The sequence below is a fragment of the Lagopus muta genome, chromosome 8 (assembly GCF_023343835.1).
Source record: "Lagopus muta isolate bLagMut1 chromosome 8, bLagMut1 primary, whole genome shotgun sequence".
Lineage (NCBI taxonomy): Eukaryota > Metazoa > Chordata > Aves > Galliformes > Phasianidae > Lagopus > Lagopus muta.
In genome coordinates, this window is record NC_064440.1 from 18,859,925 (window position 1) to 18,884,828 (window position 24,904).

General features: G+C 35.2%; 1 protein-coding gene across 3 annotated transcripts in view; it reads right to left on the reverse strand.

The window, feature by feature from the left end:
• Nucleotides 1-887: 887 nt before the first annotated feature.
• Nucleotides 888-24,904, reverse strand: part of TLK1 (tousled like kinase 1) — a 65,812-nt gene continuing 41,795 nt past the window's right edge. For all 3 annotated transcript variants that reach the window (XM_048952557.1, XM_048952558.1, XM_048952559.1), the window contains 13 exons: nt 24,640-24,750; nt 23,906-24,042; nt 22,529-22,717; nt 15,763-15,829; nt 12,696-12,793; nt 10,021-10,102; nt 9,644-9,735; nt 9,468-9,557; nt 8,793-8,962; nt 7,850-7,985; nt 5,322-5,433; nt 4,914-5,021; nt 888-2,630 (listed from right to left, as the gene is read on the reverse strand). In XM_048952557.1, coding sequence (XP_048808514.1) covers nt 2,454-2,630; nt 4,914-5,021; nt 5,322-5,433; nt 7,850-7,985; nt 8,793-8,962; nt 9,468-9,557; nt 9,644-9,735; nt 10,021-10,102; nt 12,696-12,793; nt 15,763-15,829; nt 22,529-22,717; nt 23,906-24,042; nt 24,640-24,750 — 1,569 coding nt within the window. In that variant the 3' untranslated portion in view covers nt 888-2,453. The remainder of the gene's footprint in view (nt 2,631-4,913; nt 5,022-5,321; nt 5,434-7,849; nt 7,986-8,792; nt 8,963-9,467; nt 9,558-9,643; nt 9,736-10,020; nt 10,103-12,695; nt 12,794-15,762; nt 15,830-22,528; nt 22,718-23,905; nt 24,043-24,639; nt 24,751-24,904) is intronic.

The window sequence follows — 24,904 nt, forward strand, 5'->3', positions numbered from 1 at the left end:
ACGTGCTGTGAAGACAGAATAAATCCACATGGGGATACAAAATTTTTACTGACAGCACCGTAAGATGCTTACCTCCAGTACACAGGTTGTGCTCGCGTTGAGATCTTGCAACTTCGATTTGAAAGATGACACAGTGATTCTTCATGAGCATCTATATGAAAATGCATTAAAAACAAGTGTTTAGATTTCAGAAGTAAGCATCTGTCAAGGTGGAGTAACTGTCATGTATTCAGCCACAACCACCCATATTCCCAGATTCTAACAAGAAAAACAAGTGTGCACATAATTGGTACGATGCATAACCCCCCTTTTCTTTAGGTAGCTCTACAGTTTTCGGTTACTTCAACAGTTCTCTAGCGTATTGCTAAGCTTCAAAGTACTAGAGGTTACCACAACACATTCCAGACACATGAAAATTGTTAACACAGTCTTACCTCTTTTCCTTAGGCAAAACAGTCTGTAACTTCCAAGACACAGAACAGGATATAATGAAATTTAATGTGAGCGTGTAGCCATGGCCAAATCCTTGAACCCCACCACCTCGGTTTCACACTGGCAGATGGTGAAAAGGATGCAATCCCAGTACTCTGGCATAACATAAAGGCAGAAAATATCAGTCTATTTTTATGGCTAACAAATTCTACAGAAACTTACTGAAATAATTGGAACTGTTTCTGTAAGGCCTACTCATTGAAATAACGGTTATTTAGTTATGACAGATGCTTCAAATTTTATGGAAGTCTCCCCTTTCAGCCCTAACATTGCTTGAATAAATTACTCAATTCTGTTCGCCATCAAAGTGAACTTGCTTAATAAGTGAATGTAGCTCAGCAATAAGGAAAACAGATTTGTCCTTTGTTAAAATGCAAAAACACAGGATGAAAACCTTGAAATTTCAACTGTCATTGTTTATTACTGTTTTGGCTACATTCTCTACAATTTCAGCAGCATCTTAAAGAGACAGTTAATGTTTCTCTATATACAATGAAAACAAAATGGCTTGCAACATCAGAAACAAGAGCAACAGTTTAACTGTACAATACTAAATGAAAACCTGTGGTAATAACAGCCTCCTTTTTCTGAAACATGGACAAAATTACAGATAGTATTCAGCATCCAGAATGGGACAATAAAAAGAATAGTGAAACTGCAGAGAGATACGCTGTTTTGAAAAATAAGTTTCTACCATACAAGGCAATTAGAAAATGTTTCACATTTTAAAATACCTGTACAAGCCACAAGAAACATTTCCTTGCTGATAGGAACTTCCAGAAATAGAGAATAGCCATGAGCAACTTCTACATCTAGTACTGATGCACTCTACAGGTTGAGAGTGCAATTAATTGACTTACAGAACTGTACTGCATACGGCCAACACAGCTCGGTTTTACATGCCTTGATTGTTAATGAGTTTCCTACTCAGTCTCTCTATAATGTACAGTTTACTTGCACCTTAAGGAGGTCATCTGATTCTTTTGCTGAAGTAAAAGCAACGTTGTTTAGCAGCAATTAAAAGCGCCTTGAGGGAGACTTAAAAAAAATACAATATCCAATTAGAAAAAGCCATACTTTAAACATTTGTACAGGAATAAGTTGCTGAATTTAATGAAAATGTGACATCTGTACAACAATTTACAATAGAGCTAGAAGGGAATTTATCATTATTCCTGCATAGAATATTATACATGACCTGTTTGCATTTGGTTTCATACTGTTGTCTGCTTTTATCAGAGGCCTGGAAATTTTCACAAGTTTCAATACCACAGCAAGTACAGTATATTTAGAAAACTAAGCTTATTTCAAAATTAGCAACCTATTTGAGAAGTAAGTACCAGGAGTTCCCTATCAACCTAAATTCTGTGAAAGAACACGTTTGGAGGTACAAGCCTGAGTGCCAAATAAAATACTGTAATTTCATTGAGGAATCTGATGTAGAACACAGCTTTGACTGTCTTGCATTTCTCACTTTGGTTTCAGAAGATCAATGTCTTGGAAACACAGCAATTCATTTAGTTTATTAACCAGACATGGAATTTTTCTTGTTCTCAAATTTGCTGACTACCTTTTAAAAAAATTTTAAATAATGAAAAACTACCCTTCATGTTAGAACTTTCCAGTATCAACCAAATGTACTTTAAGTATTAAAAAGATTATTTACAATGTTCCCCAGAAAAAAACTAAAAACCTTTTCTTCAGTCTCAAACACAGTATACCTGTTAGTGTGCAACAGGCAATGTCATCCTTCAACATTTAAAGGCTGTTCTCTGAAGGGTATATTTATTCACAGTCCATGACCCATTCCAATCATACAAACAACACTATGTAGGAGGACTTCAGCCTGAAAACACAGTTATCAAACTTGTCCTGCAGAAAAACACCCATATGTTCTCAAGCTCAAGTATGCATTTGGAAACTACACCAAGATATCATGCCATTCCTCAGTTGGAGAAATTTCAGTATGAAATAATGCTTGAAGTAGGTGGTGTAGGGGATGCTGCTAGCCCAGTCATATGTAAGTTTCCTGAAGAATTTGATCTCCTCATATGGGGGAGAAGGTAAGGATCATTAGCCAGTTGATGGACATCAAATCTATCCTCTTTTCGGTATGCTAAGCAGCGTCTGATAAAGGCCTAGAAGAGGAATACAAAAAGTTACAATACCATTCCAAGTAATTCCATCTGCTTACAATCAATAAGCACATCCTCCCAGACAAACCAGCTTCTAAACAGACTCTTGTTCTTATATAATTCCATTCAAAGACAGCCTAACATTCTACTACGGTTTCCAATGAAAAACAGAGAACATTGTAGCAGAAAAAAAAAAATCAGCAAGCCTAATTGGCTTAAAGTAATCACGCTTCAAACACATGCGTCAGACAAAAAGATGTATGAACTATATTTACAAGCAAAACATTAGCATTTCACACAGGGAGAATTCTGCTTGTGCTATCCCTTAGCAGCACAGTAAAAGCGAAAAGCTTTTACTTTTGTTTTTTCTCAGATGTCTGAGAAAGTAGAAAGGAGCTCCACGGAGCTTCTAAAATCATCCAGCAGTGCACCACATGAATAGCAGAAGATGTAGGGACAGTTGCCACTTTCAACAGGCACTAACCAACAGATGATTTAAGAAATCACCACCTAGCTGGAATTTCTCTCTCAGAAAGGAGTCAATTCCAACTGATTTAAAATATCTTAAAAACCAGGAAAAAAATCTGTGTTTATCTCCAGAGCTGCTTTTGAGACACTGTACTGCCCTTCATCAAGGTCCACATGATATCTGTCAATTATTGCATGATGCAAGTTTCTGTTAAGCCTCATGTCTAATATACACAGAACACTCAGTCTCCTGGGAACTTGGGCTTCAACATTTAATGACAGAAAATCCTTATTACTGCTACAGAACTCATTAGCACATCATTACTTAATCTAGAATTTTTAAAAAATTACATATCTTCTCTTGATAAATCCCTTCAATTGTTTGTCCTTTGCTCCAATTAAACTTCCCTTTAATCTCCAGTTTTTAATCTGTGATGTAAATCCTGAAGAATCCTGTTAAAATTCCCTTCTAACATACACATATCTTGCAGGAACTAGTCACAAAATAAAAACATGCACATCTTAACATGAATTCACATGTTCTTGGACATCTGTGGATTTAACTGAATTCTTTATAATGAATCCCTAAGAAATGAGCTGGTAAGTGTAGTTTACAAGGTTCTCAGAGTAACAGATTGTTTCTAAAATGTTTGTAGAATACGTTGTGCTTCTGTGGCAGTGCAAATATTACTACAATGCACAGGACACAGCACAAATTAGGAAAAAGTAGCAAGGACCAAAGGATAATTGCAGTCTGGAAACTAGCAGTGTCATTTCAGATTTTGTATTTATTTCCCTATGTTTTCCAAATCAAAACTTCGTTTTGATTTTATTTACTGCTTATTGCTGTTCTTTTCCAACTACTAGGCCTATAAATTTACGCAGTCATCATAAACTATCCAAATTCACAAGTTAGTCTGAAATTGTTTTACAGTGCTTCCACCAGAGAAGAATTTCTCCCTCTCTTTTACAACTATCGTGACATTGTTAATAATCTTTCATTATTCTCCACTCCTGCTTTTTCAAACAGAACAAGGAACAGTGAATATAAAGTAAGTAACTAACTGCATCAGAACGACAGTGAATTATTTGCTCTCTTCCAGTGCCCTTCAGAAAAACACTACTTATCACTAGGAGATGCAGAGTTAAAAGACAGAAATATAAACTGCTAGCACATAACATTACCAGCTATGAGTTCTATGATGCATATTTGTCAACTGCACTCAAAGGAGATGATTTTTCTGAACTGAGACGAATCTCCCCAAAATGAAATCAATCAACAACAACAAAAAAACAACAAAAAAACAACCATCACCACCTCCCCCAAACTAACAGGACAAACTGTAATATTCAACCAAATAGTCATAATTCTAACTGCAGCTCATTCATTAAAACCAGTTCCAGAAAATACAGCCAACACAAACACACCGCTACTGTTTATGTCCCTGACATAACTGTTTTCTTGGGAAGCTACATCCTCTAAAACTGTGTTGCCTTTCATTTTTATCAGAAGCTCAAATGTCTTAAAATCTTTAAACTTTTAGCAGCCTTTTACTTTTACAAACAAGTAACTGGGAATATTTTCTTCCAAATTCACAAAATTGGATTTGTCATAGATGCTCACATCAGCAATAAAACAAACAAACAAACACAAAAAGACACCAGAAAATCAGTTAATCTGTTCTCTTAATCACTGGTCTGTGCAACTGTGTTTGATAGTTTCAAAATAAAATTATGAAAACCCCCAAAAACATCACAATCCTTAAAAATAAATGAGACAGGTTTTAACCACTGCTCTGAGCTCATATAAAACATTACCTTGGCTTCATTGCTAACAACAGGCTTAACAGGGAACTGGACTTCTGTGGCTTTTAATATTGTATTTTCTTGTAAGATATCTTGCTGAGATTGATTGTGGCCAAATGGCTGAAAAATAAGCAAGGGATTTTCTTCATGACAGTTATGCAACCACTTTGATTTCATAAATACTTATCCAAAAGTAAATTGATTACAGTGTTAATATATATGTTTCTAACCACTTTTCAATTAAAAAAACGTTTCAGTCAAAGCCTTTTACATTTCTCACAGTATCAGTGCACACTAGCAAAAGCTAACACAAGTCATTTCCATATGGATTCACATATTTACAACTATTGTTCACATTCTACTGAAAACGGGCAAGTACTTATACTAACAATTTAAATAGGTAAACAATATTTTCCTTACCTTTCGACCATAAAGACACTGGAAAAAGATTACTCCAACTGACCATACATCAACCTTATTAGAAATCTTTGGTGGCTCTTTGCCAACTACAAAACACTCTGGAGGCAAGTACCTGAAAAAGAAAATGTGTGCCTCAGTGTCAGCAAGCAGATGTATGAATCACTAGAACTTGTTCAAAGATCAGAAATGGTACACAAAAAAAACTGTGCAAGTTGATATTTGAACAACTGTGCAGTTATCTTATGATCCTTATTCCAACACTTACAACACTGATCAAAACTGACAATACAATTTTTTGTACAGTCAGGCAGTCAAATAAGGAACCTAGTCTTTACTTAAACCACTAATAATCATTAATTATTCAAGCACTGGGATCCTATTAGGGTAAATATACACCTTCTGTCTCTGTTTGAACATGGAAAGATGAAAACCATACAGGACATTTAAAGTTAGGTCTCAATAGGAATCAAATGTAACATACATATTATTTTAAAGTTTTCAGTAAGAATGCTGACATTAATAAGAGAATTATAAGGTAGGTAAATGTGATCATATTTCTATGCCCATAATTTCCATGGAAGCCATACTTGAAAAACTGAAAGCTGATTAAGTTCTTATGGCATCCCTGAATTACAGAGGAATTTATGCAATGCAATCTCCTTCGAAAAAAATAAAACCAAAAACCAAAAATATCACTATGAAGGCAGTTAATTATTATTGACTGCAATAAAAATCTAAAAAAGGGGGTAAAAAAATCCTTCAGAGCCATGACATATTTCTTTCATTCTTTCATCAACAGCATGTAAGGCTTTAAAAATAATTTACAGAAATGCCTGTGAAAATGGAAATAAGCAAAAAAATGAAGTAAGAATGCAACACAACTATGAATTTCATACAACATTAAAAAAAATTCTTCTAGAATACTTGTGCACAATCCTGATTACAACATGCAAGAAAGATGTACTCAGACTAATGCAATCACACACAAAAAAACTACCACGATGGCATGAAGAACTGAAAGCCACAATTCAGAGAGAAGCCAAACACTTTAAAAACACAAGGGAGCAAGTATCAGGAAGGGAAACAACCTAATTCAAAGGAGGCCAGTGTTGGTGCAGGAACAAACAAGTACAAACTGGCTACATGCAAACAGTTCTATAAATTAGAAGATTAAGTTTCTAATGACCACAGAACTGAGGTTATGGAACAAACTTCAAATCAGAGATGACTGGGGACAAAACACTGAATTTAATACAGATGGTTCTAAGTCTACAGAACAGATTACATGACCAGAACACTTGGAAGGACAGGTAACTCGACCCGGGGACTGAAGAAATCCCTCCCACTACTCCATTGCCGAGTTCATGCTATTTGCCTTACACAGACTTATCCCCATCTCAAACTAACTCAAAACTTTCCCTCAGAGGAAGCAAAAGTTAGAAACACAGAGATTTATCATCATTGTGTAAAGGTCACAGACAATGTTAGATCTCCCAGTTCACAACACCACTAGTGCATGTGGTGCTTTAGATGAAAGCCAAAGGCCCAAACCTTTTGAATAGTGTTCCTACAATTAAATATTTAAACTCATGTTTAAATTGGAGCATTAAGGAAAGCAGCAACAGTCTAACATTTCTAAAATGCTTCAACTTTGATGACTGTCTTTTCACGAGATGCGCATCCTAAAAATTTGCAAGGAAAAGACAATCTGTTAAATGCAACTTTCAAGTACAGGAAAAGTTTAAGAAGAAATAGGAAGGACACTGGCTTCTCTGTTTAGAGTTAAGAACCGAAAGCTGAAACCTATCTTGCCACAGACAGAATGAGGAGAAAAACAAACAGATGAATTCACAAATAATCATCTAGTCAATACAGGCTTTCTATTCCACTCACCCTGACACAGGTACTGTGCACACAGGCTCAAAGATCTATTGTGTCAGCTTGCATCTTTACAGAATAAATTCTACAAACAGCTTTTCTGTTAGCAATAAAATTTTTTTTTTTTTTGTCATTCTTGCTCTGTAGACAGATCTACAATTTCAGGTTTTTGGACAAGTATGTGGATAAACACAGAAAACAAGATACAGCTGCTCAGCTGTCATTAACCTTCAGGATGGAAGAATAAGTACTCTTTTATCCTAAGGACATTACCTTCTGGTAATCCCTGCTCTAAGATTTCCAAGGACTAAGCGCCCACTCTTAATCATCACAGCTCTGTCAAACATCTTTAACCACCTGCAGCCAAAGATTAAACACCTGCTTCTTCTGGGAAACAATGTTTATAAATCACCGAGATTTGCTCCGCATTTTAAATGTATGTATATCTATATCTAGATTCCTAACTTACTTCAGTTATGGCACTATTCTGGAATTTTTGTGAATATCAAGATCCACAGTACTGCACAAAAATCTTTGTTTGTTATTCACGTTAGTATTTTTAATCCTAGCTATCACTAGGAATTAGCTTTTTGAAAGCATTTCAGAAGCCTCAAAAATGACCTAAACAATAAAATCAAATCAGGCATTACCAGTAAGTTCCTGCTCCTTGCGAAGTTAAATCCATTCCATCCACACCATAGCTATCATCATCCATTATTTTGGACAATCCAAAATCAGTAATTTTTATTTCTCCACATGCTGTTCCATCTACAAGAAGAATATTACCTAAACAGAGGGGAAAAAATACATTTTTAACTTCAAAAAACGCCACCAGAATGCTTCGTTTTCAAAACCAGCCACAATTTTCAGGAACATTCAACTTAATGAGGGTGAATGATATCTTTATATCATCTTTATGATCTCAAGTGTAGAGCAACTAGACTATGACATTTTAGTGCTATCTCAGGAACTCTCTAGGTTATCACTACTATCATCTTAGATGGCTTGCCCAACTTGGAGCTGACTGGACAGCAATATAAAACAGTATACTAGTCACAATGAAGTTTAATATTTTTCTGTCCAAAAAACGTTAAAAAAAAAAAAAAAAAAAAAAAAGGCTACAAACATGCAAGATGCATAAGAAAAAACAGATTTGGAATTAGAAAATATTTCTCCAAAGTCCTGGTTGGAAACACTTATCCTTAGATGTAGAAAGTGATTATTCCAACCTTTTATAGTCTAAGAAATATGAAAGGGAAAAATTATTTACAAATCAACATTTTATAATGATCAGATAGGATCGAGTCAAATACTGATCTTAAATACTTATACTACTAAATATTAATGTATCTACAGGCTCTATGACACTTTCTTACAAATACAAATCAAAATAGCACAAAGGAAAAAAGTTGTAAGAAGTATTTTTATAAAGAAAAGACAGATTATTTTAACATTAAACTGGAAAGAAAAGTATCTACCTCTCAGATTAAAATAAACCTGACAAGTCAAAGATAATTTTGGTATTTTGAGGCATGAATTATAAAAAAACTGATAAATGTGATGACGTTTTCAATTTTGCCATTTTTCATTTACCTGGTTTAAGATCATAGTGTATAATAGGGGGCTTGATCTCATTGAGATACCGTAGTGCATTTACTATTTGCATTACAATGGACCTAGCTTCCTTCTCTGACATCAATTTATGTTGCTTGAGATAGAAATCCAAGTCATTGCCTTCACAGTATTCTAACACCGTGCAAAACCTACGGAAGAATTTACAGACAAAATTAAACGGCATATTCAACTGCAAGATCAAAGTTATGACAATATAGTTTAATACCAGTAACTTTAAGAACAGCTTACTGAATATTAAATTACATGAACGAAATTGTTAATAAAACATGTAGCATAATGATTAGACTATGAAACCTGATATCAATCAGAACACAAACAACTCACCAAGAAAGAAAGCTTATGCACACAGGTGTTACAAAACAGTGTTTTCATCACTTTACAGAAGATCTCCTACATATACCTATCTGCAACAAACTTCTGCAACTAGTGGTTGGGGTTTTTGTGCTGTCGTTATCCATTTTTTTTCCCTTCTTTTTTTCAAAAAAAAATAAAAAAATAAAAAAATAAAAAGAATCCCTAATGAAACTGTAAGTATTTTGGCTGAAAGTCAAATATTCTTCAGTTCTGCTTATCCAACATACAACACTAAAGCCCCTGTCATGTTCTAGAAAACATATATTCTCGTGTACTTACGTATCTGTATCCAAGGAGAAGTAGTCATATAATTTAACTATCCGGGGGTGATCCAGTTCTTTGTGTATTCTATACTCTCTGCAGGCATGTCTAGAAGAAGATTGATACATTAATCTTCCACAATTGATAAAATGCTATTCAACTTAACATATGAAGCGTAAGTCATTAATACTTACTTGTGGTAGTTTTCTTTCTTTTCATCCCTCCAGCTTTTGTTAAGCTGGTGAATCTTCACAGCAGCATATCTTTGTTCATAAAGATCAAAAGCCTAAAAAAGAAACCCACAAATACAGGAAAGTTATAGCTGAAGATGATGATAAAAATAACACCCAACAGAAAGAAACAAAACTGGCATGTAATTCACATGCCTAATGTAATGCTGCCTCTCTTCCACAGATTAATCAAGAAGGTTTCGCTCAATCACTGTTTAACAAGTATACACATTAAAATCCTCTTGCTTATTCAGATCCCTATTTTCACTCCAGTCCCAGAAATCAAATGGACAAGAGTATATGCTTCAAACACTAGATTTAGTAAACTCAACACACTCTACCTTGTATACTTCACTGAAGCCACCTCGGCCAAGTAAATGGAGTAACAAATACCGTTCATTCAATGTGGGGTGATCTTTAAACCTTGGAAAAAAAAAAAAAAAGAAAAAAAAAAAAAAGATTTAATTCATTTCTGTTTAAGGTATAAAAACACAGCCTAAAATGTAAATATCTGGGTATTCCTTCTTAAACAGAACTTTTCTTTCTACCAGTGACATATAACATACTGAAGAATATTTAACCATGTGCAACTTTATGGCGCAGTTATACAACAGTAAATTTCAACTATTTAGCATAAAACTCCTATCACAACATTACTGTCAAATCCCCTAATTCTGGCAAACTGTTTGCCATTTTTCTCTCTTTGTGAGGATAACAAAAAAACCACCCTTAACTCACTCTCTGTAAACACTATGCTCACAATGAGTCAATAGGGAAAACACTATTCTGTGTTACATTCACTTTGTTTTGAAACAAAATCACTATCAACAACAGTAATCATCATCAATATCAACAGTAGAATCAGTAGGACCTGCATCTACTCCATAGCATGAGCTCTGCTTCTATACTGTCTGAATAACCAGAAATAAGAATAGAATTTCAACACATTTTTCATCTCTCCAATCTGTTCACTTTACCCCTGTTAATAAACATGCCCAGGAACCATGCAATGCTAATACTCTAAATGTTGGTGAATACTGCTTTGCAATCTGTATCACTAGAGGGCTGTGGTTCTCTTCCATACATCCTCCAGAGGTATCCTGCCAAAATCTCAAACCCTTCCTTTGCATAAAAGGTTTAAGAAATACAGCAGTGAGAAATACAGAAGAAATACAGGAGATACAGCAGTGCTCTGCTCAATGATCCCAATTTGCAAGAAGTCAGCTTCTGATTTCTGGAACCGATGAGGAAGATACACTTCTAATTTCACACAAAACTTGACCCGACCTGTTGTACATATTCATCTTCCAACAAAATGACTTATATATAAGACTAAGAACTTACAAAATAACAAATAGTAACATGTGGAAAGCATGTCAAATGACTATGTATCTGCTCACACTCTCATGAAAAGCAAGGAGGAAAAACTCTTCCCAAATGCAAAATGATGTTGCAGGATAAACACCACACTCTCTCCTGACATACGCAGAAGATCACATCCTTCAATCAAACCAGTAGCCAGAGTCTGACTGCTTATGTTAGTGACAGTGAAGGAAAAGAGCATAAAGGATTCAGTGAAACATGATAGCTACTGTAGCACTTTCAGGCTTTGGAAATGGATGGAATAGATGGAAATATGCTTCTTATCAGCTGCCAAACTCCTGTTAAACCAAGATGGTGAACTGATTGTCCTTCCAACAAGAAATTGGATTTCAGTTTACACTTTTTGAAAAACAGGTTTCTAGAAAAGCTCTTCAGAGAAGGAAAACTTGGGTAAATATTTAGGCAAACAGACAGTAAATGACACACGCAATACAAAAATTTGCAAGTTTTGTCACTCAGAGTGATAGGTGACCTCATATGGTGCTACTGTATCACTTTAGAACCAAAGATAAAATACTACTAAAATTGGCAATAACAAGAAAATTAGGAAGTTTGTTCGTGATTTCTGAAATGTGAAATAGTCTTAAAAAAAAAAAAATTAAACAGTATTCTGAAGTTACATCAAAACATCTAAGCTCAGAGATGCATCTAATTAATGTTTGCTGTGTAAGATGTTACTTCTTACATTTGTCTGCCTATCAAGGAGAGGAGATTGGGGGAGGGTAGTGAATACTCAACCTATCTTCGGAACAATGATGAGATGCTTATACTCATGAATCTAAGGCCAGTTGCTAACTATACCCCATGGCAAACTTTAAGGGTTTAGGGCTAGTTTTAGGAAAAATTAGACCAGAAGACTGAGCTGGAGTTAAAATTAATCCAGAGAAAGAAACCATGGGAGCTGGAAATTTAACTTGGATCAACTTTCAGCTGTTGTTCACTAGAGAAATGCCATTGCTGGCAAGAGAAAAGAAAAAGGGCAAGGGTATAAGGAAATAGCAGACAGGCAGAACAAACTTATTGGAAGCAACATTGCCACCTTAAAGCATTGATGAAACACTATGTGTTAGAGCTTGTATTCCTCACCATGGAAAACACACTAACTTTATTAGTTGGAATCTACAAAGTTAAAGTAAACCTTAAATGCCAATTTAACATTAGGATATACTGCCATGTGAGCTGAAGTATAGCTAAATTTAACATAACACAGAAGATTCTATGTTTGTCTTTCTCCTATCAGGCACCTGTAATGTAAATTATGGTGTAGTAAAACTAACTGACTTAACTGCTTTACCAAATAGTTCTTCACGCACCAAACCTCCCAACCATTTTCTTGCATTACTGTCAGCTTATGGTTCCAAGATTTTTTTTCCTAGTGAGGTGATATTGCAAATTTTAGCATTCCTGCATTACAACCTGTGTATATTATTTCCTGCATATTCAGTGAACTATTAAGCTTTAAAAAAATTACTTCTTGTTTGGTAAAGCTTAAATATGCTGTTTTTTAAAATGCACACAAACAAACAATGAACTGAAGAAAAAATAATGAACCTGCTTATATCCTACTAAACAATTTGATTTTAGAGCCGTATTTTTAAAGTAGACATGCAAAAATCAAGACAGTAAATCTTACTGTGAATTATCTTCATTATTAATTCTTTTCAGCTCTCTGATGTGAAGATTCCTAACTCTTTCCAAACGTTCAAGTTCTGCTTGTATTTCAGCTTCCTCCTGGAAATGAAAAGAATTAAGTATAAAAGCTCATTTACTCCTCACTTGAAAAGGATATTTTTACCCCCGCATCAATACTAGTGGTGATGGAGGAACATTACATTACAAAACCATACTGATCTAGAAGAAAGCACTGCTTTTCTTCTAAAGCCTGAAAATCTCAGAGAGATAAGGCAAAAAATATTTTCAAGGAACTTCCTGTTCATGAATCCCCAGGGAATGGGATGTTCACAGTGCTGTTCTGCTCTGTAGGGATGCTATTCAAAATGAGAGGCAGCTGGGTTTTGTACCTCAGCCAAGGAGAGAAATTATCTGGGAAGCAGGCTAAAATCGATGTATGATGAAGAAAAAAATGGAGATATGCACAGTTACAGATTTTGTACAAACTGGCAGATTAGGAAAAGATGCCTGAAATATTTAGAGGTTGGAGGGTAAACAAAAAACATAACAGAATAAATCATTACAGCAAAAGTGCTCTTAAAGTGCTGATACAGAACACCAAAACAAAGCTAATTTCAAAAGATTTATCCATTTCTACCTTACTAAACTTATAAACATAGAATATGCATTACCCAAAACCTCAAATGCAATTTCAAAAAATACTATGTTAGCTATGAGGATATTCTCTAACTAATCTTGTCACTTAGAACTATGTCATCTCTATGCTGCATATGAGAAAACATTTAAGTAGTTATCTGTTCAGAATCTCAACAAAAAAAGGGAAAGAAAGCACAAAACCTAATTTATGGACACCAGCACATCTATCCATGTGGTACGCTCATTGAAAGACTCTGTCAAAAGAGCTGCATCTATTTCAGAGTAAGCACCTCTAAAACTTGAAACTTTGAAAGAATGGGAGCCAAAATTAGTCCATAGATGAAATCTAATAATTACAAAAGTACTCTAGCTGAAAAGAAGAAAGAAAGCCTGGCATCTGATACGTGATTTTTTGTTTGTTTTTTTTGTGTGTGGATTTTTTTCCTCCCCACCAGTGCCCCACATCTTCTTGTTATTTTGGCACAAACTGTTTGTACAGCTACATGGTGAACCGGACTTGAAAACTGATCAACCTTTCCTTGGAAAGGGAAAAAAAAAAAAAAAAGCCTTGCCAACATGTGTGTATTTGTTTTTTGATAAAAGACCAGTTTTCTGATCCAATTTGTACTGTAACTGCACAATCTAAAGGCAACAAGTCATGGTACAAGGAGTGGAGGTTGATATCATCATGGGGGAAAAAAAAACACTTTAAAGTCAGCGTTTCTGAACACTGTACATCATAAAACCCCATTCTGAAACAACACCTGTATTTATATAATCTAGAAACCTATCAAATAAGTTTAGGAACCCAGACCAAACTATCATAAAATCAAATGATACATAATTTGTTTTTAAGTGGTTAAGTGGTTCTTTTGCATTGTTTTTTTTTCCTGTTTACAGAATTTGGAATTTTTTCATATTTAGATTAATACTTGTAGATCTTCATTAAATACTCTGAAATTATATGCAGTTCCTCATAACCCACAAGTCCTCTAAGAAGAATTCCAATCCTTCTATCTTCCTCAAAAAGGCCACACACTTATACATGTCTGTGTTCTTCCTAAAGGCTGACAAAAAAAGCAACACATCAGTTATACCTCTTTTGGACTTTTTTATTCATATATTATGCAATTCAGTTGTTCTCAAAATGTGGTTCATAGGTCAGTGTTAGTCCGAAGAGAACTGGCTGGTTGCATTGCTTCCAGCTGTTACTTAGGACACTCAGATTGTGAATACCTTTAAGCAAGAGTGAACCAGCTTAGCTCCCTCAGGTCACTGCTGTATAAAAGGAAGTGAGAAAACAAGAGCCTCTCTCCAGGACTAAAGCAGCTAGTTGGAAAAGAATTTCCTGGGGAGCAGAAGGAAGAAGAGAACTGGTGGTGGCAGAACGTACAGGGCATTTAAAGAAAAAAAAAAAAAGAGCTCCAGGAAAGCATCTGGACAGCGAAAAGGAACAGACAGCAAAACAGCATATGCAGAAGGAAAGAATAATAAATGCAATCAGCAGTGATGCACTACAAAAGAAACACAGTAACATAAAAAGTAGCAAAATTATTTTTCTTAGTTACCAACAAAATCTCCATCATATATGGGAATTAAAATGCAAGAATGTATATTTATTATTACTTTCATATTTATTCAAACATGATTTGCCAAGAAATAGTATTTTTTTTCCCTGTGACATTTAGTCAAGTTTTTTCTTGCACAGAGAACCTCAGCAATGATACTCAAGGTCTAAACCAAATCTGGGTATTAAACAAGTTTCTAACAACTTCCTCCAGATATCACTTGCAATTTCCAATAGATATAAAAAAACCAGATAATGCAATCTACAGAATTTCATAACACAATTTTAAATGAAGCTGTTGCTATTTCTACTGCAACGAAGCGCAAATGAAGTGGACAGAGTCTACCTCACAGAGCCAGCAAGTTTCTATTCAAATTTTCTACTGTAGGTTCAAGTGTTCTCTAGGCATACTCTCCAAAAACAGCACCAGTGTTCTCACAAGGCCTAGCTGGCTTCAAGAAAAAAGCACTGCTAGATTTTTTCAAAAGTCAAAAACTGGAATAATGCACACATAATTTAAGAGACCAGAGAGCTAGGAAATACTCTTTCCTCTCTTGCTATAAATAGTATACAACTAAAGTGGATACGGCAGATTACTCAAGCATAGTGTTCATTCAATGTCCCATACCGGACCTTTTTAAAGGTCCAATACCAATGTAAGAAGTCACATCAAATTTGAATCCATGTTCTCAGCTCTAAAGCAAGACTGGTAGTTGTGGTTACATCACTGTTACAATGATTCTTTACTGCTCCTTTCTACTCTCAATGTCTATAGCAAGTAAACCCTCTCCTTATTCTGACAATATTAGTTGTGACTGTTAGGGGCACAATTCAACAGTGTTAGAACTACAGAGCATACACATACCTTCTTGAGATGTCCTAATCGAAGTTTGAAAATTTCTTCCTGTTCATGATACTCTGCTAGAGTCAAACTGTTAAAAAAAAAAAAAAAAAAATCTTATTTAGTACTCCTATTTAAATGCTACAACACACGTTTTGTTAATTATTTAAAATCACAATATCAAAGCTGTCTTTTTGAACCCTTCGAATCTTCACTTCTGTAATATCAGGGTAAAAACATGCTTTCCAGAGGAGCAAATGTATGTAACAGGGGAAAAAAAAGATAATGGCCTCCACAAGAAATGCTAAAAACACACTAAGTGATGAAAAAACTAATGCTGGATGGCATACACATTTTACTGTCTTGCTTAGATTTCTAATTTGCGTTATCCAAAGCTAAGAGCATGACATATTTTTAAGAAGTCCATAATTTACTGAGTTCAATCATCAATAGTCCTGAGAAGGAAAGCAATACAACGTACAGAAAACACTCCAATTCAAGTGAAAAAGAAGCAAACAAACAACACTCATGACTATGTTATGTCCCTATCAATTTTAGAAGGAAGCAATTTCTCCTTTTTTTTTTTTTTTTTTTTTAAAGCAGCATTACACAAACTTACCCTACATTTTTTTTCCTACTGTAATGAATAGCAGCCATCAGAAATCCACAAGCATTCTGAAGGCAAAAAGCAAGGAAATTCACCTCTCTCTTCAAGAAGAAAAGATTCCCTTAGAGACACATTTTGGCAGTAAACTTTTACACTTTTTTCCTGACAGAATCTCCTCCGGGAAGGAAGGAGAGGCATTAAAGCAAATGTGAAATGGGATATCTCAATAGGCTAAGAACACTGGCATTGCATTTCCCAGATGACAGCAAGAAACCTGAAACAGTGCTCTAATTCCTGCTCTAATCAAAGATCCATCAAAGACAGCACTAAGGCCAAGTTTGACAACTCACAGCAGCATCTCTGATGCTTTTCTCAGTATTCCTTGAACAGCTAACCGCTCTAATATGGATTAGGCTCTCAAAGAAAAAAAAAAAAGCAAAGGAAACCAAGGTGAATAAGGTTAAGTATTATTTCCTTCCAGGTTCTTGTCTCCAGTATAAATAGCAGGTTTGTGTATCTATTTCCAGAAACGCAGATTATGTGAAATTTTCAAACAGAAGTATTTTAGGTGGATTAGAAAAGCTGAATCACAAGTAAAACACACTGAAAATATAAAGTCTGTAACATAAGATACGCCAGAAATTTCTTTGAACACTAAAAGCCCTAAAACCAAAGATGCATGATATTAAGACGATAACGTAGTAATAGTAGGACCATACATGGTCTTTTTTAATTTTAATTAAATCTCAGCTATCTACGCAGTTACAACAAAGTGCTTAGATGGCTCTAATAAGTATTGCCTTCCAAGAAGTACTTAAATAGCTCTCTTCAGTGTGAAGCACAAGTTCAAGGTCGTATTGAAAACATTAAGATTTGAAGTCACACTTTCCATATGTCTACATTACAACCCAATAAATCACTATTTTCATTTTTCTATTTCCTTACAAATCTAATTCTATTAGAGACACAGCACGATTAACAACGATTTAAATCTGTTGTTACTGACCACTATGTTTCAGAAGAAAGCATGTAAAATTCTGAACTGTAAGCAGAGATAGTTGCTTTGGATTTTGTTAGCTTAGTTTTGAAAAACGACTTTTTTTTCCCTCTTACATTCAGAAACATATACTCATTTAAAAAGCACAGAGGTGAAGTGCTGGTTTGTTGTTTTTTTTTTAATCTATTAATACACTTTATATTAATGCTCTTGAAACAGTATATAACAAATAGCAAAAGAAGGACAATATGCATACTGCCTGTTTTCTAGCTACACGCCACTGCCCCATTGCAAAGGCCCAAAACATCTAAGCCTAGAGTGCTTTTACCACCTACCTCCTGAGGTCATCACACCTGACAACAGGTGACCTACAAGACACCACTACCTTCTGCAGAAGAGGCTGCTCCTCAGTCACCCAAGACCAAGGCAGGTCTCATCAGATGTGGAGGAGGAAAGACCAACGAGCACACATAGGAGGGACAGTGGTTGGTGACAGGTTGCCACCATCCAGTAAGGGCACTGCAGTTGGAAAGTTGAGCTTCTGCTTGACAGAAGGAGTGCTGGAGAAAGAGACCAGCTGGGGGTAGGCAGTGTGAATGAATCTGGTAACATTTGGGTCCTGACCATGACCTCTTCCACTCAGAACTACCATGCGATAAATGCTGTGTTTTAACAGTCTGCAGCCAAATTAACATCATACGCGTGCAATAAATTCCTGAAATTCCAAAAAAGTACTCCATATATTCTACACATGCATATTTGCACATCTGCAACATTTAGAGCCTTGGTATGCCGTATTTATTTGTCAATATAAGAAAGCAGACAGCCTTCCAAGCCTGAAAAGCTAGGTATCACAATGTAAGCATTTATTTTATTAGGGGGGAAAAAAAAAAAAAAAAAAAAAAAAAAAAAAAAAAAAAAAAAAAAAAAGAGCCTTCCAATAGTTTAACAATGTTCATAGCTGAATTTCTAAGGCTTTGACACAGTATGCATAGGTAACCTTACCAACCTCTGCACTTCTTCCTCACAGGTTAGAACAAAACCTTCATCTGTGATAAAAACATACCTACTAGTGGCCACTGACAAGACAAAAAAAAGTCCAAATGGCCACACACTCCTTTGCTGTCATGACAATTAAATCCAGCACATGAACAAAAATCTCTTTTCCCACTGTTTCCCAGATGAAAAATCATCATGGGTACATACATACAGCAGAATGCTGCTATGCCCCAAAACAGCAATTTGCACATCCAATAGAAGCACTTGGGTACAATTTGTGAAGTGCTTTTTTTGGAGGAGGGGGTTCAAACTTATTCAAGTTCCTAGAATTTCTACAAAGATGGGCAGCAAAGCTGACCAATTCAAGATTTCCCTGAAGTCTTTTCACCATGTCCCATTTCTTCCATTGTTTCCATGTCTGCCTCAAAAAGAGACAGCCTCAGGAAAAGAGCTGTTGTCACTCATTCTGTAAAGCCCAAGACACATTGTTGGCACTTCAATCTGAAAAAGTTTCTGAAAATATTTTTGTCTGTTCCATGCAGAACAGAATGCTCTCTCTAAACGATGCATTTGTTCAGCTACATTAACAAACTCTGCCAGCTCTTTATGCTCTCCTATTTCAAATTATGTACAGGGATGAGAATGCATGCAGACTCTCATGGAGTAACTGGGCAAGCAGAGAAACCATTGAGTGTTAAATACAACCAATACACCTGAAGGTGGATGGGAAGGACTATACCACCCAAATTACATCAAGTTTTGCCTCCAGAAATAATAGTCTGTTTAAAAAAAACCAGAACACTTTCAAAGTTCTCTAAAGTCATCAAGAATCTGGAATGAACTTTTGGAACACATTTTCCCAGGGTATGAAAGTTAACTGTATTTTAAATAATATTTCTTCTTCAAAGATATTTCAATATACTACTTTATTTCATTCAGTAAAGAGGGATCTCTCAAAACTAAAACTACTTTTATTTTTGGTTGGGGACCAAAAAAAAAAACAAACCTGAATGCATGTTGGAAAATCAGGACAGCATTTAAAAAACAAGATGCAGGTTGAGCCTAAACACCCAAAATCACCTTTCACTCATTGAGCAATGTCAGATAGCCACTTCTCTATTGGTAACTCCAGTGCCAAGACTTTGCTTTTAAATTGTATCGGAGAACATGTCCTGCTAAAACACAGCAATGCTCTTACTAAAGAATGCCTCAGACAACACCTTAAATTGATTTCAAAACAGTTAACCACTGTTTTCAAAAATAGCTTCAATAACACTGCTTGTTACACAAAGCTATAGATCATTTTCTCTTGTCAATAGCTGAACTAGAGATAACTTATAAAGCAAATAATGTTAGCAACGTAGGGACACTTGTTGCTAATATGCAGTAGCAAGTTGTTGGTTTGCTTAAAAAAGATTTGCCTAATCACTTGCATGTATGTTGTGTTGATTTATTACTGTTATAGTTCATTAATCTCAGCAGCTCTGCATTTTCCCTGGCCTAATATAAATAGAACATCTTCCATTTGACTGTACTAATTAAGATCATTACTTTTGACATAACACAGGAACGGTGATAAGCACAATGTAATAGGAGGAGATCACACGCAGATGACAAATTTACACAAAAATGGGAGAGTACAATTAGTAATTGTTTCAGCAAGGTTCAGATCTCAGAAGCAAAGAGGAGTCAACACACAGCATTGCTGTGTAACATCGTAACAAATCCTTAATGTAAACATTTTTAATGCCCTTCAAGTAAAGGCATAAGAGCATGACACAGCTTAATGCTTCTGTAATCTCAGGACATACTAGAAACCTCAGAGGTTTGAAATAACATTAATAAGTTTGTCGTAAAAACAAGAAATCTTACATGAAGATGATAATGTGATCAAATTAAGCAAAAGTAGTTTCAATTTGGTAACAGTTTATTAGACACAGAAGGGCAATTCTGATTGTTCTCTGGGCAATTCTGTTACAGCAGGCATTTTCTTGTGCCATTTAACACATTGGTTAAGCTGAATTCAATGAAAAACTGATTCTTTGTTTAGTAATTTGCCTTGGTCTTATTATGAACTAGACCCTACCTTCTGTATTTTTTTTCCCCAGACTGTACATTTTAATCACCTGCTAAAATAACAACACAATTAAGAAAATTTAACATGAAGGAAAACAGGATCAAATGCACCTGTCAGGTATACCAATAAACAGCAAGCAGTACTTGCTGGGTTATCAAAATCCATTTAAAAATGTATCTAAATAATCATTTAATCATTCGATCTATATAATCATGTAATCATTTAAATATTATCTATATAACGAGAAGCAGAAAAAGCAGCACAGAATTCCCTGAATAAAGAAAATAAACCAGAAATACAAACTTCCTACTGCCACAATTTCATTATTTATGTTTATTTCTATTTCATAGTTAATACAATGCAATGGACTGTTAAATGACATACAGAAAAATAAAGCCATTATTCATGGAAGGATTCTAAAATAAAATTCCTTTGCATATCTGAAATTTTAAAAATGTTCAACTCCTGAAAAGTTAATAATACTATATGAACTTTTGCTGTTAATGTGGAAACTTAATGGTAGCTTCTATAGCAGGAAATATATCCCAAGTACAGTCTGGAGCATTAACACTGGGCCACCAAGTATAGAAATACTAATCTCTCTCACTAACATGGTAAACATCTAAAAGAAAGATACCTCTTTTCTTGATTACTGATTAGAGGCTAAGAATTGGCTAGGGTTATATGGACTCAAATGCTCTGAAAATATTGCTTGGATGCCTATTGTATTAATTCTTAGTGTCAACTGATAAAAAGGCTTTGTCTTCTTTTACTACGGAATATAGACATTGCCATTAAAAGTGGCCATTATAAAAGGTGGTTATACATTTGCAAATGTAACATGCTGGTGAATTAAAAGTTCTGTAACTTTTCAGATTTTTTCTTTCCTTAAATGTTACTAACATTTATTACATTGAAACAAAAAGGTATTTTTAAAGTGACAGTAAGCTATTGCTATTCAGAAGTATTAATTATGCTCTCAGAGAAGCAGCGGAGGCACTAAGTGTTGCAAAGAATCAATTTGAGTGATCATTCTTGAGCTCTGCCAAAGGACACCAGTAACACTAATCACGACTTGCTTACACTGTCAGCTTTACTAGTATATTTTCATGGTACTTGTGTCACAGCCAAACAATTTCACAATGCAGTCTTTAAGAATGACACGCTATGTAAAACATACACACTGCTCTTTGAACTGATGCCCCAAACAAATCATTTCGTAGATGTAACTGAAGGAATTTAGAAGTTCCCTACCCCCAGGGTATAAGCGACCTACACAAGTGAGAGGTGACATGTGACAATGTGCAACAAACTCAGCCTCCTTCTGAAAAGAAAAAGGATCAACTTGCGAGTCTTTCTAAACCTACTTACTTACTTTTCATTTACATGAGGAACAGACAGACCATCAGCTACAGCCTCCCAACAACAAGGGCAGTAACTACCATATGCAAGCAGAAACTTCTTAAAATGCTCAATTAAATGTCAAGAATATATTTGTCTGTGCCCTGGATTTCTGTCCACAAGAAAATACTGCCCCTTGAAAAACTGAGAATTCTTTGATAGCCCTTAATTTTATGTGTAAACTATGAAAAATTTCCAGTGTCAATATGCGAAATGGGATCAGTAACTGCTAACAGTTGCTCTTGAAACCTGCATTCGGAAAAGGGAAAAGAATTTTTCCATTTCTTTTTTTTTAAATACATGTCACCAAATACTAACACTCTTCTTGCCAGATGACAACTGTTAAAAAAAAAAAAAAATAACTAAAGAAGAGGTTCCCAAGCCAAAGAGGATAAGTAACAGTTCAACAGAAATCAATAACATTTCAAGAACAAGAAATCAGAATAAGAACTCCTCTACATTATGAAACAGAAGGAACACTGCATAAACACAGTACAGACCTTTCTCTGGTGACTCTACCAAAAATAAACTGGGCAACTGTACAGTATCTCATAGGCAGTGGTGAAAATTTCCTTAACATCAGCAAGTCCTCAGTGAGAACACAGCTACTGAATATACTGAATGTCTTTTTATGCTGTTATTTGAATGGAACTCACATAGACAATATCAGAGAATTTATGTAAAAGACTGATTGAAATGTTAAACTTACAGCTGTGGCAAATTGGGTCTAACAAAGGGATCGTTTTCTGCCCCATTCACAGCTTTATTTTTCCTCTGCTTGGGTTCAGAATTGGCAGATGGTGCCTGAGAATTATTTGTAGTTGGTGGCTTTCGCTTGGCCAGGAGCTTTCTTTGCCTTTCAATGTCTTCCCTTTGTTGATTCACCCATTCTTGCTGCCTGTAAACCCCCCAAAAAAGTGTTATTAAAGTTTCATTCTTTTGCATTTTAAAATAACTATGTTTTAAGCCAGTGAAGCATTAAGTTTATATTTTCTTGAACAAATATACTGTACATATAAGAACATTTCTTATGAAAAATAACAATATGATTCTTCAAAGTTTTGGAACAATTTCCTTTTGTGTTTTCTTTTTCTTTTTTTCCTCCCTTTTCCAAAGGACTCACATTATTTCTGTACTGAAAAAAATAATACATATCTCAGCTGATGGATATGTTGTTTTATACCATCAAAAGAAATGTAACAAAAGCAATAAAGGAATATCTGATTTTCATAGGCCAAATGCTGAACTTGATCTGACCTTTCTTAAGTAAATCACTGGTTTGATTGTGGGGCGAACAATTACAAACCACATACATAGATTTTTTTTTAGACTATCTTAACATCTAGGCAATCACACAAAATGTTAAGACAACACAATCCCCTTCAAAAACCAATGTCTTGGTAAATTACATGTATAAAGCCACAGACTGACTCAGTCTCATTAACAAAGTACATCTTAAAGATGCACTCCACAATTACCACCATCCCCGACTGTCTCCCAAACTGCTCATTGTTGGCCCCACTTCTACAGAGTGCTGAAATACCTGTTGAAGCAGCAGCTCTTTTCCAGCTGGCCACTTTCTCTCATCCCTTTGGGTTACACTATCTGAGTGTGCCAGATTTGTCTCTCACCTTTCATGGTAACAAGGAGCTGGATGCCTGAAAAAGCTGCTACAAACACGGATGTGCAGAGAGCACCTACGCAACATGACCAGTGAGAGAATCACAGAACTCATCTGTCCCAATGATCAACACTGATACTTGGTTAGCTGCTTGAAAACATCACTGATATGATTTCACAGCTCTTCCTACAAGCTGAGCTGAATAATCAAAAGCTACTCATTTAGTATATTCACATATGTCTGTAAGGATGGCTAAAATCAAATAAAACCGAATCATTTTTCAAGGACATCCAGCCTCAGTGTTCCCTCAGCTGATTAAGGGAGGCTTGTGCTGTACTCTCAGTATTCAAAAGGCAAAGCAACATACAATGTATGAAAAGCTGCTCCAAACTTAGAATCACGGAAATAAAAAAAAATCCACTAGAGGGAACTAAGTGAGAATTTAAGAACACTGCATTGACTAACTTTACAAGATTCTGAAATGCAAAGCCATCTGTCCACTGTTCAGTAAATGAAGCACCATGACGAACTGTTGTAAAATGCCCCAGGCGTAATCTGTCTTGCATGCTCTTCTCTCTGCTTGCCAGCTTTTCTTGTGTGCTCTAAGAAAACAAAATATATTCATATTTAGTAATACTAAAGTGTTAGTACTAAAATAAAAAACCCCAAAAAAACCCTTTTATTACCTTACTCCTTTTATTCTAACTTCTGCAGAACACAAATATCTGCGCTTGTCAGAATCAGTGCTGCTGATGAGTTTGACTCAGTTTCCCTATAAAGTTCATCTATGTTCATAATTAAAAGAACATTTGTAAATACAGCAGAATCGATAAACTATCAGCATTGGAAGTATATTATGCAAATTATGTTTGTACACATCTATTATAATAAACAAATCTTAGATGCACTAGGAATGCATCAGCTCCAGTCAGCTTGGATACTGTTACTACTTGAACCAAAATGACCAGATTCAGGAACCTCTAGGTGGGACTGGACTGCACATAGACGTAAGTCCAATAGATATTAACTTGCAGTAATATGAGCAGGATTATAAGAGAATATTTACTTCCAGATAGAGACCATTAATACAAAGTTTCAGTAGAGACTAATCATGAAGTAAAACCTAAAATGAAGGAACTATAATAGAGTTCTACAGCCCTCCAGAATTTTTATCACAAACATTTTAAAAGTAAGCTTACCTTTTCAATTAGAAGCTTCTTGCTCATTGAAATACATTTGTTTAATCTTTCCTTATATTTTTCAAGTAGCTTTTGTTGTTCATCTATTTGTCTTCTAAGATCACAGTTAGCCTAATAGATACAAGAAATATTGGAAGAAATATTGAAACACTTTTTTTTCTTTTTAAATCAGATGCCAGTGAAAATAAAGGCATCTACCTTCAACACATGCATCTTTCACATAGCTGAAGCAGGGAACATACATAAATACACACATATAGTAAGA